This window comes from Vipera ursinii (genome assembly GCF_947247035.1).
Source record: "Vipera ursinii genome assembly, chromosome: Z".
Classification (NCBI taxonomy): Eukaryota; Metazoa; Chordata; class Lepidosauria; order Squamata; family Viperidae; genus Vipera; species Vipera ursinii.
Window position 1 is genome coordinate 104,698,696 of NC_139517.1, and position 21,431 is coordinate 104,720,126.

General features: G+C 40.6%; 1 protein-coding gene across 1 annotated transcript in view; it reads left to right on the forward strand.

The window, feature by feature from the left end:
- The window catches only part of ST8SIA6 (ST8 alpha-N-acetyl-neuraminide alpha-2,8-sialyltransferase 6), a gene marked incomplete at both ends in the record, with an annotated part of 52,545 nt that extends 51,988 nt beyond the window's left edge, over positions 1-557 (forward strand). Inside the window, one exon of the mRNA XM_083379036.1 lies at positions 89-557. Coding sequence (XP_083235162.1) covers positions 89-557 — 469 coding nt within the window. The remainder of the gene's footprint in view (positions 1-88) is intronic.
- Between the last annotated feature and the right edge of the window lie 20,874 nt (positions 558-21,431).

A 21,431-nucleotide genomic window follows, 5' to 3' on the forward strand; every position in this document is an offset into this window, starting at 1 on the left:
TGTCTATAGTTAAACTACTGCTGCTTAAGGTAGGTGCTCTGCATTTTTAGCACATATCCAGATCTAGTGTCTTTGTTCTTATGACCAGATATAACAGACTGAATGATCAGAAGGCCACCTTCCTGGAAAACATTGCAAGTTATGGAGAAGCTTTCCTTTTGCTACCTGCTTTTTCCTTTAGAAGCAACACAGCAGCATCTTTCAAAGTACATCACACCCTGAAAGAGTTCAGTGCGAAGCAGAAGGCCATATTTTTCTATCCAAGGTATCTCAAAAGTCTTGCTCAATTCTGGAGAACTAAGGGTGTCAAAGCCTATCGTCTGTCTTCTGGCTTCATGATCACCAGTGCAGCAATGGAACTCTGTGAGAATGTGAAGCTGTATGGTTTTTGGCCTTTCTCCAAAAGCATAGCAGGCGTCCCTATAAGTCATCACTACTATGACAACCAACTTCCAAAGCCTGGTTTCCATGCCATGCCCAAAGAGTATAACCAGATTCTCCAGCTCCATGGAAGAGGTATCCTAAAGTTGCAGTTTGGCAAGTGTTTGACAGTGTAGCCCAAAGTATGTTTTTGCTTCAGAATGGAGGGCACTTCTGTCAAGTCATGCATTCCTATTTTGGTAGAGGGGAGAACAGTTTATGATAATCAGTGCCAGAAGAGATGGATGTTGGAGCTCAAACTGGGTTGTAAAACCTCTTTTCTCTCTCTCTTTCTAACACTCCTTTTTCTTTCTTTATGACAGTCCCTTTGTTTATAACATTTCCTTCTCTGATTCTTCCATTTTATCCACTCATTGACACTTCCCACAATTATTGTCTATAAAGGGCTTTTGAAATGAGGACACCTGCACAGAATTGCGGTGAGAATCAGAGGGTGCGTTAGGATCATAGATTTGTCATTTTTAGTTTCAATAAAAGAGAATATTTATAGCTCAGGGTTGAACTGTGTTGGTGCTCTTTGAGTCTGATTGTTTTCTTACAGATATTTAATTAGCCAACTAAATAAAATCATTGGTGACTCACATTAATGAAGTTATCTAGGCGGGTAATGAAATGTTTGCATGCAAACAATCAGGCTTGGAGAGCACTAAGAATTCCACATTTTTATTTTATTTGAGTATGTAATAATTAATTAAGCAACAATGGCTTTATGTTTTATAGCTGGGAAGAACAATCTGTAGCCCATAATCACATGCTTTCTTCAAAACCAGACCTCTATGATTGAGATCAGCTACATAGTTGTAGGAGATAAGAGATGCATAACATTTGTAAAAAAAAAAAAGCCCTAAAATATTTTAATATGGCTTTAAGTTTTTTAATGCCATCTAAAAATCAGGGAAAAACAGAAAATTTTGGGAGACAAATAAATGGAGTGTTGCTAAATCAGAATCATTCTATTAAATACATCCTTGTTCGCTACAAAGATCACCAAACACATAAATTAAACTTTATTTCATCATATATCCAAAAACATGCACAATTTATGCAAAGATCTTTAAAAAACAATATTTTACGGACTTTCATATGAACTAACCACAGATTTGATAGTAGGGGAGATGCTATCTTAGAATGAACAATGTTCTGCATTTTTTAATCTTTAGGCTAAAAGAGAAGCTGTATAGCTTTTTATTGAGTTTTCCAAGGAAAATAATGTTTTGGTGATATTCTCTATGTATTTATTTTATAAGGGATTTCAAGGAACCCTATTTTTCATTCGACAATTATTTCTCCATTGATATTCAGCCTCCTTCTCTTTGTTGAAACCCAAGATGTCATGACACAGAGATGCACTGCAATCTGTTGTTGGATTTGATCAAGTCTGAAATGATTAATTTTTGCAAGTCTAACTACAAAGTATTCTGTACTTAAGTATGACGATCTAAAAGCAAATGTGTGCCATTTTAAATGGTTGTAATCTACCTTTTTACATAGATTACATTTTCAAAGCTCAGAATGTTCACTATCACTAAGAAGACACAATCTAGGGATGAAAGTGGTGTTTATGTAGCTCCTGCATTCTTAGTTTTATTCTTATAAACGTATTTATTGTTTTCTTAATGCAACCTAAAATGGTAGAGCACTATCTGTCTAGGACAGGGGTAGGCAACCTTGGCTCTTTTATGACTCGTGGACTTCAACTCCCAGAATTCCTGAGCTGGAATGGCTGGCTCAGGAATTCTGGGAGTTGAAGTCCACAAGTCATAAAAGAGCCAAGGTTGTGTACCCCTGGTCTAGGATCTTGGAATATTACTGAACATTTTCCAGTGTGCAAAGAGTTATGCATGGACTATGTCCAAATGTAAGTCTTCTTCTGCATTGTGCCATTGCTTTCTTGTTTTTGTTACTTGTGGAACCTCAACGTAGCATCCACTTTATTTCTGTGAAGAACTGAATTGCCAAAAAATTCAGTCCTCTGCAATCTCTTCTCATCAGTGTGCAGATAACATGTACAGAATCTTCTGCATATTTGTCTTGTCCATCTCTTTTTTTTTTTGCTCATTAAAATAATAGCAACTGAGAGCAGGCAAGAGATTTTAAAAAATATTCCAACATGCCTTATAAAATCAAATACTCCAAGAATTAACAATCCCTGTCTCATTCTCCAATCATAATATCAAAAAGTAAATATTCCCATATTTTGTAACAAGGATAAAATTATTCTTTTAAATGTAACACTAAAGAATGGAATTCATGAAGTCAGAGTAAGAAAAAGAATTGTTTTCAGGGAATAGTGACCGTGTGCTTTGCACATCCATTTTCTAATTTTGTATGGGCAGGCAATCTCTTTCTAAGTGATGCATGTTTTACAGATAATCATCTGAATTTTGATATTTAATTCTTAATGTGTGTTTCATTAAAACTATGAGAATTAAATTATTAATGAGTCTTGATTAAATTTTCTTTTCTTAACAACATGGAATAAGAGAGAAAAAGTTACATTGTGCATTCCAATAAAAATTGGGATATGCCTCTTGGGCAACATTTTCAGACCATTGATGACATTCCATTAACCAAATGAAGCACTTGTCCATAAAAATTGGAGAAATAAATAACTTTTTGGATTGACTTTCCCCAGAGATGAAAGCAGAGCAAATATTCTACTGGGTATAGGCATTTTCAGAACACTGAAAATCTGCTTAAATTTGGCCATTTATTGAACAAAAGTGATAGAATTCTGTCAAGGTCAATCTATATATAAAAATCATATATAATTTTGGTAATTCAATCTCTCTCAGATAAATTTTCCATAGTTAACAGAAAAGCAAAAATAGATCCAGTTGCCTTTTGCATATGTCCTTAGTCATGTGCACAATGATACCACTAGCAGAATACAGAGTGACAGAGTTGGAAGGAACCTTGGATGTCTTCTAGTCCAACTCCATGCCTAAACAGGAGACTTCATATCATTCCAGACAAATGGCTGTCTAATTTCTTAAAAACCTCCAGTAGTGGGCCCCCCACAACTTCTGAAGGCAAATTGTTTTCACTATCAGGAAAAATTCTCCTTAGTTCTAGGTTGGATCTGTCTTTGATAAGTTTCCATCCATTGCTTCTCATCTTGCCCTCTTGCCATCTTGCTTTGGAGAATAGCTTGACTCTTTCTTCTTTGTGAAACCTCTCAAATGTTGGAACACTGCTGTCATGTCACCCCAGTTCTTCTCTTCATTAAACTAGACATACCCAGTTCCTGCAACTGTTCATTATATGTTTTAGCCTCCGGCCCAATAATCATCTTTGTTGCTCTTCTCTGCACTTTTTCTAGAGTCTCAACATCTTTTTTATTTCATGGTGACCAGAAATGGATGCAGTATTCCAAATGTGGTCTCACCAAGGCAATATAATATATAGCAGCACTAACGTGTTTTTGAACAGACTGTTCCTCTGTTGATGAAGCCTAGAACTACATTGACAGTTTTGGCAGCTGAAGAACCTTGCTAGCTCTAATTAAGTGGTGTCCACTTGGATTCCTAGATCCCTCTCACAGTTAGTACTATTGAGCCAAGTGGCATCTTTTCTATAACTGTGCATTTGATTTTTCTTTCCTAAGTGTAAAATGTTACTTTTCTCACCACTGAATTGCATTTTGTGGATAGTGTTCAAGTCTGTCAAAATCTTTCTAGATCTTGAGCTTATCTTCTAAAGTGTTTGCTAGCTTGGCACTGTCTATGAATTTGATCAGTTCCCTTCTATCCCTTCATCCAAATCATCTATGAAGATGTTGAAAAGTACTGGACCTAAGACAGAACCTTGGGTATCCCACTGAAAACTTCCCTCCGTATAGATGTAGTCCTATTGAGGACTACATGTTGAGTGCAGTTGGTCAGCCAGTTGTGACTCCATCTGATGGTGATGCTGTCTCAGATTGCTCTATCTTAGCAAGAAATAGGTTACAGATGGACAAATACCTTACTGAACTCCTGAAGCACATGGCACTATTATTATATTTCATTCCCAATTCTTGATTTCAGAGAAATGTAATCTAGGTGGAGACACATAACTCAGTAGCTGATAAGATCCTTGTGAGAGATCCCTACATATGTGCCATCTTGTCACAATGTCAGGCATTTTGCAGTGGACTTAGAAGCATGTTAAATTTGAAAAATCATTAAACACATCAATATGGCTTCAGCTTATAAAACCAGCTAATGTCCTTTTGGTTTTTATGTCTGCTGAAAGATTTGGTTATATGCTTTTCTTCTGGACAGTTAAATAAATACCTTTTCGTAGTATTTATTGAATTTCTACAATGATTGAACTATTGGACATAGAATCTCAAACTGTAGGTATTTCCTTTTTCTTTTAGTCTCTTTTCAGTAAATTTGTCACAGCACTTGATACTTTAAGTCAAAATATAATATTATATATTTGAAATTATTACTAAGTGTCTGACTATATTAATGGATCAATACCCTCATTTTCTGTGCAATGTATTGGGAATTGTATTCTGCTACTTTTTTGTATGGGTTTATTGTTTATTAGGTAATATTTTGTCATCAGCCAAAAGACATTGTTGATGCTTTGTTTTAATGATGTATCTCAGTGCCAAAGATGTTTGCTTTCATAGATATAAAGTGTATGTTGGTTGGTAAACTAGAATATTTTTCTGGTTTTATTTGAAAATCTTGCTAATAAAAAGGTTTGTGATATTTATCTCATCTACCAATTCATTTTATGCCTACATTCAGATCATTATGAATGCAGCAGTCCTGCATAGCCATATTAAGATGAGGGATCCCCAACTATTTAGGATTGGTGGACAATGTGGAATTTTGAAAATGTTATGGGTACTATCAGGAAAAGGCTACCATGGTGTGTATAACCAAGTCACCAAGCACCCGTTTACCAGAAGGCAAGTTAATGAAGTTATTTTATTATTCCACACATTCTCTATGGCTTCTCAGAAAATTCTGCCGTCCCCAGCTTCATGTGTATGTATGCCTCTCTGAGCATACGTCCAAAGAAAAGACTGCAACCATTCAACATGTTTTTCTTAAGACTGTTTCTTGAATATGTATGGGATTCAGAGATTTTTGCTTAAAATAAAGATTATGTTGCATTTGTATGTTTTTTTTTTCTACAGATAGAATCATGAAAATGTTATGTCCCAGGTTAAACAGACCATCAGGACCACTAAAATGAAACAGGGACAATTAGCATGTTTTCCCATTTGCTTATAAACAAATCAAATGACCTAAATCCTACATTTAACAAATTAATTAAAGAATAAACAAGATAAGATATGTAGGGAGCATATTTGATTTATTATAGTTGTTTCTTACATTGAAATGTTACCCAAACCAACTGTTTTTGAGGAAACTTTCTTTTAGTATGACCTGAATCAAGACATGCAAATGAATTGTTTACCATGGCAAGAAACTGAAACTGTATGTCTCTGATTAAGCTCTGCTCAAAGATTCTCATTTGCATAACTTAGTTAACTGATGGCCCCAAACTTCATTCTACTGACACAAAAAAGTTTTCTGCATGCAGTGATTGTTAGGTCTTTTGTTAACATGCTTTGTGCATATAACAAAATCTTGGAAAATGAGAAGTCACCCTCTTTCCTCCTCTTAAAGCCCTATAACTCTCTGACTATTGTTAACAGATCTTAAGGCATTGATTAATATAAATTAATTGTGCACTATCACAATAACTCTTATACTACACAGCCAGGAAAGAAACTGTAGTACAAGTTTATTTCAATAAATCACAGAATTAGAGTGTTTTTTTGCTCTCGCTCTCTCTCTCTTTGTAGATAAGAATTTATATCCAGCTTGCCATCCCTAAAAATAATCACATAAAAAGTAAATTATAAAATATGAAAAAGCACACACACATACACACAAATACAAGACTTTAAAATCATAACATTGACCCTAGATTGGCTGGACTTATAAGGTGAGCTTTAACTGGTTTCTTGGTTTTTACTCAGTGTGCTATATGAACTGAGCCTTTATTGTTTTAAACAATGGCCTTATATTAGAGAATGAACCAAATATAATCAGACATGTTTTATGCAATACAGTAGAGTGACACCCTGGCTTAAGCACCTAACTATTATCTAAGTCTAGTACTCTTTACTGACTTTCTATTGTAAGCCCTGTGATCTTGTAAGTACAACAAATGAAGATTTGGCTTGGTGCTCTAATGATGCAAGTTACCAGAACAATGAAGAGATAGATAATATCCCTTTATATTATGCAATCCTGTTTCCATAGTAGGGTATCATAAATTTGGAAGCTGGACAAACAGATCTCTACACCAATGGCCAGAACAATTTCCCTTTATATCAAAACGTTTTGTCCGTCTTCAATTTCTGCAGCAATATTTTACTGCTCATGCATGGAAGTCTCTAGTTTCCACAAAACCTGTCAGCTCATTGAAGGAAGCTAGGACCAACAGTCATGGGTAAGTGTCTAGTGATAGCTGATCCCAGAGCAGGGCACCCCCTTTGCTACATTGGACGATGTTAACCTGTCTCAGGTAATCCCTGCCCCTCAGAAATGTTTCCCATTCTGGATCCATTGCCTCTTGAGAAAATTGGTTCAGAAGGAGTTGCTCTCCCTCCACTTTGATTGAATTTTGGTTTTTTAAAATGTATTTATTAGTAGAGTCTTTTATATTTATTCACTGTTTTTATATTCTTTATCAATTGTTGTGCACCTCCCAGAGTCACATCAGTAAGCTGAGCAGCTATATAAATTTGATTAATAAATAAGAAATAACTTCAAGGAAGAGCTAAGCCTTCTCTCAGTTCTGATGCAGAATATAATTGGCTTCACTTACTGATAAATAATTTGATTATTTCCCATATGTAGAAAAAATAGGTAAGCTGCAAGCTAGAAAATTAATGTACGGCATTTATCTGCAAAAGTGGGACTCTGCAGTCTATGGCTTTGCTAAATTGCATTTTTTTAAAAAAAAATTCACAGAAGAGCTTTAGTGTAATTTCAATTACTGGAAATGTTTATTTGATAAAGGGCAATTTGACTGAAGGTCTCCTGGGCACCAGGAGGATGCCCAGAAGGGATTTGCCATTCACTTTCAAAAATCAAGCCAAATATTCAGAAGTTGAAAGTATTAGTTTCCTTGCTTTTGCAATAATTGCTTGGAAACAGCAGCATTGGAAAGATGAAAACATACATACAGATGCAGGCAAAAGAAACATCTTTTTGATAGCTTTGCTGTGACATAAGATCTGAAAAAAGGGAAGCTTCATAAACTTGGCTCCAGAATCAATGTTTGTTAATGTACAGTTTTTTTAAGGAGTTGGAGCAGTGTGTGTGCTTTTTTGTAAATCTTCACAATAGTTGGAATGCTGTGGATATCCTTTACTTGGACTTCAGTAAGGCGTTTGATAAAGTAGACCACAATCAACTATAGATAAGATACAGAAATGTGGGTTAGACAGCATCACCACCAGATGGATTTGTAACTGGCTGACCAACTGCACTCAATATATAGTCCTCAATGGAATTGCATCTAAATGGAGGGAACTGTGCAGTGGGTTACCCCAAGGCTCTGTTCTAGGCCCATATTCTTCAACATCTTCATCAATGATTTGCAGATGACGCCAAGCTGGCAGGAATATCCAACACTCTAGAACAGAGGTCTTCAAACTCGGCCCTTTTATGACTCATGGACTTCAACTCCCAGAATTTCTCAGCCAGGCATGCTGGCTGAGGAATTCTGGGAGTTGAAGTCCATGAGTCATAAAAGGGCCGAGTTTGAAGACCCCTGCTCTAGAACATAGGCTTAAGTTAGAGGAGGATCTCAACAGACCTGAACATTGGGCACTATCTAACAAAATGAAATTCAATGGTGAAAAAAAGTAAGGTTCTACATTTAGGCAAGAAAAACTAAATGCACAGGTATAGTATACGTGGTACCTTGCTCAATAGTAGCAACTGTGAGAGGGATCTTGGAGTCCTTGTGGACAATCAAATATGACCCAACAGTGTTCTACAGCTGCCCAAAAAGCCAACACAGTGCTAAGCTCCATTAACAGGGATAGAATCAAGATCATGTGAACTGTTAATACCACTTTACAATGCCTTGGTAAGGGTACACTTGGAATACTGCATCCAGTTTTGGTCACCATGATGTAAAAAAAGATGTTGAGATTCTAGAAATAGTACAGAGAGGAACAACAAAGATGATTAGGGGACTAGAGGCTAAATCATATAAGGAACAGTTGCTGGAATTGGGTATGTCTAGTTTAGTGAAAAGAAGGACTAGGGGTGACATGATAGTGTTGTTCCAATATCTTAGGTGTTGCCACGAAGAAGAGGGAGTCAAGCTATTCTCCAAAGCATTTGAAGGCAGGACAAGGAGCAATGGATGAAACTAATCAAGGAAAGAAGCAACCTAGAACTAAGGAGAAATTTCCTGACAGTTAGAATAATTAACTATTGGAACAACTTGCCTCCAGAAGTTGTGAATGCTCCCGCACTGGAAGTTTTTAAGAAGAGATTGGACAGCCATTTGTTTGAAATGATATAGGGTTTCCTGTATAAGCAGGGGATTGGACTAGAAGATCTACAAGGTCCCTTCCAATTCTGTTCTTCTAATTCTCTAATTCTAGTTGTGTAATGTAAAGTAGGGCTAGGAAAGAAAAATTGGGTCACTTGGTCTGGAAATTAAATTCATTTTTTCTCTCTCTACTTATAGAGAGAAAAGCATGCAAGCAATATCTTGATTTAGAGTGGTGTAAATCAGAAAAGGAATCAATATCTGGTTTGTCCTACAGCTTTTATTGTGAATGAACCCAGCCCATTATGGCTTGTTAACAAACCATGAGCTAATGCACAATGTGAGCCTAGAAGCATCATAAGCAAAGTATTTTTCTTATTGCAAATGCCAAAAGCCAGCCATCTGACTCAACCCACCTTTTGCAATCTTCGTCTATAAATGCTTCTCCTCTGGAAAAGGGTCTTCTTGAGCCTGTCATCAAAGGATGTTTGATAGACAAAACCTCAGATCACTGGGGAAAAGACATTCCACAAAAAGCTGAAATAAATATAAAAAAGCAAAATGAGAGGCAAAATGAAGTAGCACTTGACTTAATATTAAAAATCAGTCTTTTAATTTTATGAGCATGAGTGAAAGTTGTAGCCCTTACACATAATGACATCATAGTTAAAGTATGATGTCGGAGTATGCTGAGCAAAGGGCTTGTGCTCCTTCAATTTTGTAAAATGTCCTTCTTTAATACAACTTTCCAAGATGGAGTAGTCCTGTCTTGTTTTGTTGTTTTTTGTTTTGCTTTGTAGCTGGCAGCCCTACCTCACGTGATTTTGCATGATTGTGCCTTGTGACACATAGGTGCATTTCAGACTGCAGCTGCAGAATTAATGTCTGCTTCAGAGGGAGGAAAGGTCATGTTTTGCTTGTGACAAACCACTATGGTATGAAACACAATCTCCAGAAGCCCTTTTCCAAGCATGTGAGAATTACATTACCACTTACATTTCCAAGTGTGTGGGAGTTACATTAGGGAATACACTAAATCAGTTTTTCTCAACCCTGCAACTTGAAAGCAATAGACTTTAACTCCCAAAATTCCCAGACAAACAAAACATTACACTAAAAGAAAATCACCCCCTGCATTTTTCCCTGCCCAAAACAAATCCTATGAGAAAATTAGTGTTATAACAGTAGGAACTATTGTAACAAATTGTTGCATCCTCCATAAATAGAATAGTCGGTACATATGATCAAGGAAGTCTTCAACTGGAATAACTAATCAGCTTCTTCATACTTTTCTTTATTTGCAATATTTCCCTCTTTTTCACAATTTTGGTATCATTGCTTGGGATGGCAGTCTCTTTTATTTTGTCAATGCCAAGTCAATAAGCTAATTGCTCCAAATGTAATATGACATATGAAGTATTTCTGCCTGGTAATTTAAAATAATGCATAAAAAAGGTAATTCGCTAGGAAGCAATCAAATGGGTAATTGGAAGAACAGAAAATAAAGCCCTCTATAGTATAAGAACTTCAAAAAATACATAATGGTACGATTATGTATAAGGTAATGCCTTCAATTTAAAGTACAAATGAATAAAGTGATGTCACTTGTCTAAGTATCTTAAATATTTTTTTGAAGAAGTGTTGGACTAATCAATAATTCCCCAACTCCTTATGAAAACCACCACTAAAAGCCTTTAAGGATCACTATAGAAGTATATAGAACCATGGCACCATGGCTTAGCGGTTAAGTTGCTGGCTTATCAACTGGAAAGCCAATAGGCCAGGTTCGAGATTGAGTGCCACATGATAAGGTGAGCTTCGTTACCCACTCCTGCTAATCTAGCAGTTTAAAAGCATGCAAATACTAATAAATAGTCAGGAAGATTACTGCATTCCATACTGATGAAGACTTTGTTGAAGGAAAAGTCTTCATCAATATTTTCATGCTGGCCACATCACGAAAGAAATGTCTCTCAGGCAACACAGGGTCTCTCAGCTGAGAATCAGATGGGTACTGCTTCCTTGAGTCAGTCGTGACTGGATAGGAGAAACCTTTAATTTTTTTGTAAAAGCATATAGTGCTCCATTTAGTTCCTTTATCCTGGGTCCTCCATCCACACTCCAGCTGGCTTTGAATTAATTCCTTCCTTCCTTCCTTCCTTCCTTCCTTCCTTCCTTCCTTCCTTCCTTCCTTCCTTCCTTCCTTCCTTCCTTCCTTCCTTCCTTCCTACTTAAACCTTTTCCAAGGTTGCTGGGATAATTTTGCCTCATAAAGGGGAAGGGAGGGTTAAGTTGCTCACTCTGCTGTAACGCTACTAACTGGACAAACATTTGCCCTATGATGGTCCTGGTCATAATGGATTAATGTTAAGTTCAGTATTCTAAGATAGCTATCATTTTCTAATCGGACTGCCATTTACCATTCTCCAGGCATGGATGTGAGCATCTTATATTGATCTGGAACAAATCCACTGAAAGCAATGAAATCAGTGCCATTCACCAACATCCCCATTTGTTAGGACCATCGATCCAGGCAAGTTATTGTTTGGTTTTAAGCTGCACTGATTTATTGAGGATTTTACTGAAATTTTTATTAAGGTGTCATTAAAATAGTTTAATTGAACTGTCCAGGGCTTGAGAATTTATTTGTGAAGCTCTTAAACAAATACAATTAATAAAATGCTTTCCCCTGATCCTTTGTTAACAGGCCTCTCTTGCTTTACGTTTGTCACAGCACCACCTAGTGGTGGATTACATTACCTATACCAGGGGTCAGCAACCTGAAACAGTGAAAGAGCCACTCGGAACCGGTTCCCTCACAAAAGGAAAAACTGGGAGGTACAAAAAATGTGTGCACATGCGCGTACACGTGTGCATGCGCAGAACAGGGTTGGACTGAAGAGTGGAGACAAGGCGAGATATGCACCTACCCTGCATATTTGAATTGATTGGTTGAACTTTTTTAGTCCCATTTTTTTTTTTGGACTGCACATGGCAGAGGATTGGGAGCTGCAGGAGACGGCTGAAAGAGCTGCATGCAGCTCCGGAGCTGCGGGTTGCAGACCTGTGACCTATACCCTTAATCCATTGCATTAATACTGTACAATATTTGAAGAAAAAATAGCAGAGTTCCATCATCATGATCCATCATTAACAGAATTATCATAGTCATTATTTTGTCCACAAAAAATATTTATAAATGCATCTGTTTCTCTTAACCAAGAAATTATTGCTTCCCTTCATTTCTCAGGACACCAAAGTGGCAGGCCAACACTTATCATGTTATTGTAGTAGTGTAACATATGAAAGGAGGGTTACTTAGCCCATGGCTTTTCAACCAGTGGTACGCATACCACTAGTGGTACGCAAGCACCTGGCTGGTGGTATGTGGTGTCTCCTGCCTCCTCCCTGCCTCCCCCCCGCCTCCTTCCCACCCCCACCCCCCACGCTTCGCTCCTTCCCAGATCACTTGCTGCCAGAAAGCATGCTGCTTGGCAGTGGCCTTCAGGAACCCTACAGAGGATGCGCACAGGCGCAAAGCGAGGCCCCGCCCTCCCCCGTGACTTGTGCAGCAACTGGATTGACTTCTGATTGGCGCTTCTTCGGGGCACACGTGGCCGGAATGGTGCATCGGAGTCCCAGGTACTAGTAAGGTGATCGGCCCGCTCCTCCCCCATTGCCCACCAGTCTTGGGAGAGTTCCACGCGAGTGCCTCGCCAGCCACCGAACCCTGCCTTTCGAGCAGGAGTGGCCTTGTCCTGCTTGCCTTTGGCCACCTCTGCAGGTGCTGCTCTAGTGCGGAGAGGGTGAGACCGGTCCCCGTTCGACCCGCCACCCCCAGGAGAGCCCCACACGAGCACCTTGCCAGCCACTGAACCCTGCCTTTTGAGCAGGAGCGGCTGTTGAGCCCGGGCTTGACAATCAACTGGGTTGGAGGGGAGGAATCTGTGTAGCAACCCATTGCCAGAAGCCTGCTTGCAAAAAGCAGGGCAGGAGGCAGCAGCTGCTCACGGCGCCAGGTAAGAGCAAGCAGAGCAAGGCCGCTATGAAGCCCCGGGCTCAACAATCAACCAGTTGTGGGGGGGGAATCTGTGCAGCAACCCAGCTACCTGGCTTTCCAGGCCCTAATTGCTCCGCCAATCAGCTGGGAGGCTGAGACTCTGGATTTGAGCCCCCGACAAAGCGCAGCACAGGGAAGATACACCAAAGCCATCTGCTCATTGCTCTGCCAATCAGCTGGTTTGCTGCGTGGATTCCTCCCCTCACACCCACTGATTGTTGAGCCCGGGGCTTGATGGCAGCCTTACCCTGCTTGCTTTTGGCCAGCGCTGTGAGCAGCTGCCGCCGCCTGCCCCACTTTTTGTAAGCCCCATTATGCTGCCATCACAGGCTTCCAGCAGCAGAGGCTCCGGGACGAGCTTTGGCGCATCTTCCCTGCACTGTGCTCTGTCGGCGGCTCAAATCCGGAGTCTCAGCCTACCAGCTGATCCAAGGAGCAATGAGCTGCTGGCAGGCTAGGTAGCTGTGTTGCTGCATGGATTCTCCACCCCAACCCAGTTGATTGTCATGCCCAGGGCTTGATAGCGGCCTTGCCTTGCTTGCTTTTGGGCGATGCCGTGAGCAGCTGCTGCCGCCTGCCCCACTTTTTGCAAGCAGGCTTCCAGCAGTGGGAAGCTCCACCTGCTTGCTTTTGCCCTGTTTGCTTTTGGGCAGCACCGTGAGCAGCTGTCGCTGCCCGTCCCGCTTTTTGCAATCCCTGTTATGCCGCCGCCACAGGGTTCCGGCAGTGGGAGGCTCCGGGACAAGCTTTGGTGCATCTTCCCTGCACTGCGCTGTGTCTGTGGGGGCTGCTTTGGGAAAGGTGGAAGCACATCTGTGGTCTGGGACAGTCAACCACTCTGAGCCGTTTGGCTGGCTTTGTGCCCCCATCCCCCAAGAGCAGCTGATTGTGATTTGCTGCCATGTGCTTCCCCGAGTGTACCTCAGCCCCGGATCTCCCTCCACCCGGGGACTCCAGCTGCATCTGCAGAAGGCAGCGGGGTGAAGGGCACTTTGGCGTGTCTTCCATCCATCCTGTGTGAAGGGCACCTTCCTGCCCCGCAGTCTACAGCAGCATTCTTGGTGTGCATGGATCGACTGTGAGCGAATATGAGGTGTTTCTGTTGCTGGAATAAAGCTTATTAAATGAGCTAGCAACCTCTGAGTATCATTGATAGATCTTCCCTAACTTTCCTCGGGTGCTTCATAAAGAGTTAAGTGGCATCAAGTTTCTTGGTAAAAATGGAGAAGGAAGGAAGGAAGGAAGGAAGGAAGGAAGGAAGGAAGGAAGGAAGGAAGGAAGGAAGGAAGGAAGGGACAATGGGAGGGAGGGAGGAAAGAGGGAAAGGACAAAGAGGGAGGGAAGGAAGGAAAGAAGGGACAATGGGAGAGAGGGAGAGAAATAGACAGAGGGAAAGAGAGAGAAAGAGGGAGAGAGAGAAATAGAGGGAGGGAGAGAAAGAAGGAGAGAGAAAGAAAGGGAGGGAGAGAGAAAAAGAGAGGGAGAGAAAGAGAAATAGAGGGCGAGAAAGAGGGAGAAGGAGGAAGAGAGAAAGAAGGAGAGAGAAAGAAAGGGAGAGAGAGAAATAGAGAGGGAGAGAGAGGAAGAGAGGGGGAGAGAGAGAGATTAAATTAGTAACATGGTGGTTAAGTGCTTGTCACAAGGTTGCAAAAAGTGATCACATGACCCTGGAACAATGTTACCATCATAAATATGAATTGGTTGCCAAGCATCTGAATGTAAATCACATGACCCTGGGGATGCTGCAACGGTCATAGGTGCGAAAAATGGTCATAAGTCACTTTTTCCAGTGCCGTCATAACTTTGAACAGTCACTAAGTGAATTGTTTTTTTCTTTTTTTCTTTTCTGGTCAAGTTTTTGACACCTTGCTGGGCACCTGGTGGTACTCGGACATTGCCTTATCCTAAAAGTGGTACAATGGGTGAAAAGGTTGAAAAGCCCTGACTTAGCCCCTTAGACAGGGCTTTTTTTCTCATAGAAAGCTCAGAACAGCATTCTGGCACCTTTTTTGCAAAAAAAAAAAAAAAAAAGCTCCCTCTATTGGCTTTAGGAGTAGGCAATCGGCTTTTTTATGACTTCTGGACTTCAACTCCCAGAAATCCTGAGCCAGCCACGCTGAGGGGGAAAAAAGAGGTTTCCAAGCGGAGCCATGCTGGCTCAGGAATTCTGGGAGTTGAAGTCCTTGAATCATAAAAGAGCCAAGGTTGCCTACCCTGCACTAGAGGAGGACATTAAAATTATTTACAAGGTTACTTCTTTAGAAACTAAACTTTTAGAATTTAAAACAGCTACCATATTTTCCGGCGTATAAGATGACTTTTTAACCCATGAAAATCTTCTCAAAAGTCGGGGATCGTCTTATACACCCAGTCGTCTTATACGCTGGAAAATAGTACATAAATCAATCGAGCTCCCCCGTTCTTGCAAAGCAACTTCAAGCCTTAGTCCAGTCCTCCCTCCAACGTGACCCTCCCTTCCCACCCCCAAGAGCCTCTAAGCCCCTTCCCCTCCCCCTTGCAAATGCCAGACCCTGGGAGCGGCAGGAAGCCCCTCCCCCTCACCCAAGTGGCATCTGAGCATAAGCAGAGCACGCCCTGCTATCCACTATCTCTCCCAGCAGCCTGGACAGCGGTACTTGGTAGCCTGGTGCCCCTCTTGCCCGCAGACCACGCAGCGGCCCTCGCCAGCCGGCCTCGGCATGGCCACCCCAAGCCCGGCTCTCCAGTGCGTCTTCCAGGCCACCTGGCTGACCACCTCCCGGGCGGGGCTTGGCTCCAGATGCGGTGGCTGCTCCGTCTGCAAATGCGCTCTCAAAGCCAGATTGCGCTCGGCTGTGCAGGCTGCCGAAAGGCAGGGACTCGGAGTTCCTGCAGTGGTTGCAGCTTCTGGCATGCTGTTTTCAGAGTCTGGCCTGGAAGAGTGCGTCGTGTGAACACAGCTCTTGCGTGTATTCCAAAGGGTGGGTGGAAGGAAAAGCCCCTTTGGGCTTCAAAAGGGCAGCTTTGCACCATCTGCATCAGACGGGGCTGAATCGGGCTTGTGTTGGACACTTGGCAACTGGCATGTACCCATATTTTCCGGCGTATAAGACGAAAAATCTTGAAAATCTTCTCAAAAGTCGGGGGTCATCTTATACACCCAGTTGTCTTATATGCCAGAAAATATGGTAATTCAAAAAAGCCAACAGGAAAGAACCTCACATTTTTCATCTGCTTCTGTTTTTTGGAAGGTAAAATTAGATAACAAAATAATCTATTTCCTATGTTAACATCCCTGCAATGAAATCAATAAAGGTAACAGGAAAGAAATGAGAAACATTTTTCTCAATGTAATATGTCTAATTTAGCTGATGCTAGAAAAAAATAGTATCTTTTGTACATACTCTTGAAAACTATTTTGAATCTATAACCATCTATTACAACTAAACCGCTTTAAATTAAACAATTCTTAAGAATGAAATATTCTTAATTTGGACTTTACTTTTACTGTTTGGACTGTTGTGTGTTTTGAAAAATAGATTATTTAGAATCTAGTTATGTTGCACTTCAGTCTTTAAATAATTAACCTAGTATATACTTAACAATATATGATGTTTTCCATGGTGAGCTTAACATCAATAACAACATTTATTAAAAAGGCTAAAATAATTTCTGGTGGTATTATCTGTACATTAAAATTTTGTTTAGTCACAATCTTTCACATTTCACATTCTGGACAAGCAGTGGTCATGTATCCTAGCAAAAGATGTTACATATGTGCATAAGTGTAGTCAGCAGCATATGCCTTTTTAAAAATATCAAACATGCAAAGAAACAAAAATAAGTCCAAAATATCTGTATTACATCCAGAAATGCCAACTTTGCAACCAATATTTCTCATCTATAACTATGACACCCTAAGGATACCTGCATACATGCAAATGCTTCTCTGGGATCAGTAACGCACCAGGGATTACTTTTTCCTTCCAGTAACAGATTGCTGGGAAATACCAAACATGGCCTGGAGAATTCCAATGTTTGTTACAAATTTTTCTGGATGTGGTTGGAAAGAGGCTGTTTGGTGCCGGAGACCACTGCCACGAGGAACACAGCTCTGGGTCAGGGTATGGAGCAGCTCCAGGTGGGGGATCAGTACAGGCCGCAGCATGGCAACTGCAGGGAGCAGAATCCCCACAATCGCTGTGGGGAGGGGAATCTCCGCGGCATGTCGCTCTAAGCCGCAGGGGTGGGGGGGTGCAAAGATGGATGGCAATGCCATAGCAAGACACCGGCATCACTCCCAGTGACAGCACCTCTGAGTTCCGGCACCTTTTTTTTTTAGAAAAAAAAAGGTGCCGGAACTACATTACAAAAACAGGGTTATAAAAAGCAATTTATCAATGTCAGAAACAACTCATTTTTCTGATTATTCAAATTATAGATTTAATTGAAACATAAAGCAATGCTCTGCTGATCTCTCACCTTCCAATTCCTAAAACAAGTTTTTAAAAAAGAAAAAAAAAGTAGCTTGACAGCCTGTGCTTTAGAAGTTCTTTGTTTCTGAGCTTATCTCCTTATTTTGAGATGGACAGGGTGCTTTTTTCGTTTTTTATTCTTTCCAGCCCAATGGAACATTGACATTTATGTAGAGGCTCGCGATTGCCTGTGTCACCAGAATATGAAAACATAATAGAACAGGATCAGATTTATGGTCATAGAAACTGGTTTATACAAGGCCTGAATTTGAAAATAGGCTCAACCATCATGGCAGCATTGGAGAAAAAATAATCCTGAACATGTATTCCCATGGAAGAGGGGGATGTGGGCAGAATATTATCAATCTCTCTGTTCTCAGCTTCCTTGTTTCCAGTAATGTGACCCAGAGCGGGGCATATGCAGCCCACCTCAGGCTTCCCAGTATACATATATTATGTAGTGTTGGCAAAGGGATTGAAAACAATTCCAAAAGTTATGTTCTGCATGTTTACCCTACCTTATTTCTACAATCATATCTTTCTAGCTGTGAAAATAAACAAGATCCAAAAGACATTTCTGTACAGTTTCTTCTCCTATGATTATATTGATGTGTGAAGCTTGGGAGATTGTGGACTACTGAAAAGATTATTGAGGAATTACCGTATTTTCCGGCATATAAGACGACTGGGCGTATAAGACGACCCCCTACATTTTCTGTTAAATTATAGGGTTTGGGCTATACTCGCCGTATAAGACTACCCCTCTTCCAACGCACACCAAATAAAAATTAAAAAACATCAGATTTGATTTTAATATGGTAATTTTAATTCAAATGCTTATGACATGCAGGTGCTTAGTAGGAAAACTGTCACTTATAAAAATAAGGCTGTTTGTCATCAAACATGTAAACATAAAACAGTGCAGGTGGATTAAACTATAATAATAATAATAATAATAATAATAATAATAATAATAATAATAATAATAATAATAATAATAAGTAGTAGTAGTAGTAGTAGTAGTAGTAGTAGTAGTAGTTGGAGGGGACCTGGGAGGTCATCTAGTCCAACCCCCTGCTAAGGCAGGAAACCCCATACCATTTCAGACAAATGGCTGTCCAGTCTCTTCTTAAAAACTTCCAGTGTTGGAGCATTCACCACTTCTGGAGGCAGGTTGTTCCACTGGTTAATTGTTCTAACTGTCAGGAAGTTTCTCCTTAGTTCTAGGTTGCTTCTCTCCTTGATTAGTTTCCATCCATTACTTCTTGTCCTGCTTTCAGGTGCTTTGGAGAATAGCTTGACTCCCTCTTCTTTGTGGCAGCCCCTGATTCCAGCAACCATTCCCTATTTTCCTAATTCACTTTTTCACTTTTCCTAATTCACTCTAAAGCTTTCCCTGCGCAGAGCCTTAAGTAACACAAGCTGCCTGCAATTAGTGCAGGTTCGCATCCCACCAGGCTCAAGGTTGACTCAGCTTTCTATCCTTCCAAGGTAGGTAAAATGAGGACCCAGATTGTTGGGGGCAATAAGCTGACTTTGTAATAATGCTCCTGGGGGGGGGTGAAAGCCCTAATAAACAGGCATATACACAGAATGAAGGCTATTGCTAAGCACATTGATTTGTGCTTTAAATTGTAAGCCACCCTGAGTCTTCAGAGAAGGGCAGGATATAAATGGGATTTTTAAAAAAAAGACCGCTGGGAGATCCGCTCCAGGTTTTCCAGCCAGCCCGCCCAGTTCCTGAGTCAAATGTGTCCTTAGAGCTAAGCCGCTGCTCTGGCTGCTGCCTTCCCCACCTGCCCTTCAAGTTGGGATATACTACAGCTGCTCTTCAACTTTAGAAGGAAAGACGCCCAGACCCCAGCCTGTAAAAAAATCACAGACTGCAGCTTCTTCCCCAATTGGTCCCGCTTTCCCTGCGCAGACTAAATGGGAGATCCGCTCCAGGTTTTCCAGCCAGCCCTGTCCCTAAATTTTCAGCACCCTGCATATAAGACGATCCCTGACTTTTGAGAAGATTTTCATTTGTTAAAAAGTAGTCTTATACGCCGGAAACTACGGTATTAGAAATTTAAGAGCATCTGAGAAAGTCATTGATTTTTTTGTTACTTGGAAAGAAATTTTAAAAACAATTTTTAAAAAAAACTATTGCCCTTGCAAGCTATCATTATCATAGAGGCAGATAATCAGAGACTACATGCAGCTCCTAGTCTGAATCATCATCACTACTCCATCCTGAGTTCATGCTACTAATGAAATGATGGTGGGAATCTCATGTGGTCTTGGCCATTATTTGCTTTTTGAAACTTCTCTATAGATATTCCTGGAATGGATGCACCTGGAAATCAGCAATATTTGAGAGGCCAAGACTTCAAGTTAAATTTCTGGACAGTTATGCTTCCCAACTTGGCAATAAGATATGTGAATTTCAGCTCCAGAACTGAAGATTGGCAGTCTGGCTGGGCAGTTCTGGGAGTTGAAAAGTCCACACATCTTAAAGTTGCTATGTTGGAGAAACAAGAAACTAGAAAGCATGCACTGATACAAGATTACAGGAAGAGGCAGAGTGAAGGAATTTGAGTTTTAAGGGCATGGATGGGGAGACAAGACTTATGTGAACTTCCACCTTTATAATTATCCAATGAGTTAAAAGGTTGAAATAAAAATAGGGTGCTGCTTCCTGCATGAAGTGAGAACCCCATCTAACAAAAACTACAACACATGCATTACTGCAGGCTTAACTTTCTGACAGCCAGCTACTGGCAATATGGTCCCCATGGTATAAAAGGCTGCAAAGGAAAAAAGGGACAGTAAACATCTGAGTCTTCAGTCTTGGAGGCACCACAATTACCAGGGGAACCAATCTATGCATGTCAAAGCAGCTGTAAGGAAAACAAAAGCCTAACCAAAGAACGCATTCATCCTCTAATGTATGTGCGTGTACTCAAACACACTTATCCCACCATGATTATCCTTTGCTTGCTCCTATCAGTACAGTGACATGTTTGCAAAGGTTATCAATTTCTTTTAATGCAAAATTAAAAATAGATTGCGAGAACAAGTGAGCCACCTTAGATATTAATATGAAAATTTCAGGCCAAACTAGAGACCAGTTTTGTGAACAAGAAGATGAAGTAGTCTTCCATTGCTGCCTTTTGTTGGTTTAATTGTGCAATTTTGGATCGTAACTGTTAAGTCGTAGGCTCTGGAGAGCAGGAATGATGACATGAGGCTGTGTAAAGAATAACTCATACTTTTATTCTTGCTGGAACTGTACTGAAGCTTGGGCCGCAACCAGCCACAATATATAGTCTAGCCTCTAGGCAGCAGCCAATAGGTTTGAACCCACGCTTGCCGCCTACGGCTGACCAATTGCAGGACCGGAGATGGTCTGTCTGGGTTGCTGGAGAGCCATTAGCTCCTCCAGCAACACACGTGGTATAACACCACAAGCCCAATACATAACACCCCTCCCCTCTTAGATCAGACTATGACACCCTTAAAATAGTCTTAACAACTGTCAAGACTTATTAATCACTCCCAACAACCGTAATGAAAATAATAATAAATCATAAATCATAAATTCGCTGTGGCTACAATGAAATTAAACAACGTCTGAACAGGCTTACCAATGCAGTAAGAGCTACAATGAGATTAAACATCTCATGAACAGGCTTACAATGCAGTAATGGCAGTTTCACTATGCCCAAGATTCAGTAGGTAGTGGTACAAGTTTCACAACACTATACAACACTTTATTTTACAATATAGTCTGTGAGGCACAGAGGAGGCTTGTGTGGCCTAGAGGAATGTCTTGGAGTTCCCCTCACTTTGTGGTCTACCAGCTTACCCAGTGGACTGGGTAGACCTATGTCCCCTTGTGCTCAAGTGTCAAGGGGAATCAAAACGCTCTGGCTGGCCTTACCAGGTTGGCCCACCCCAGA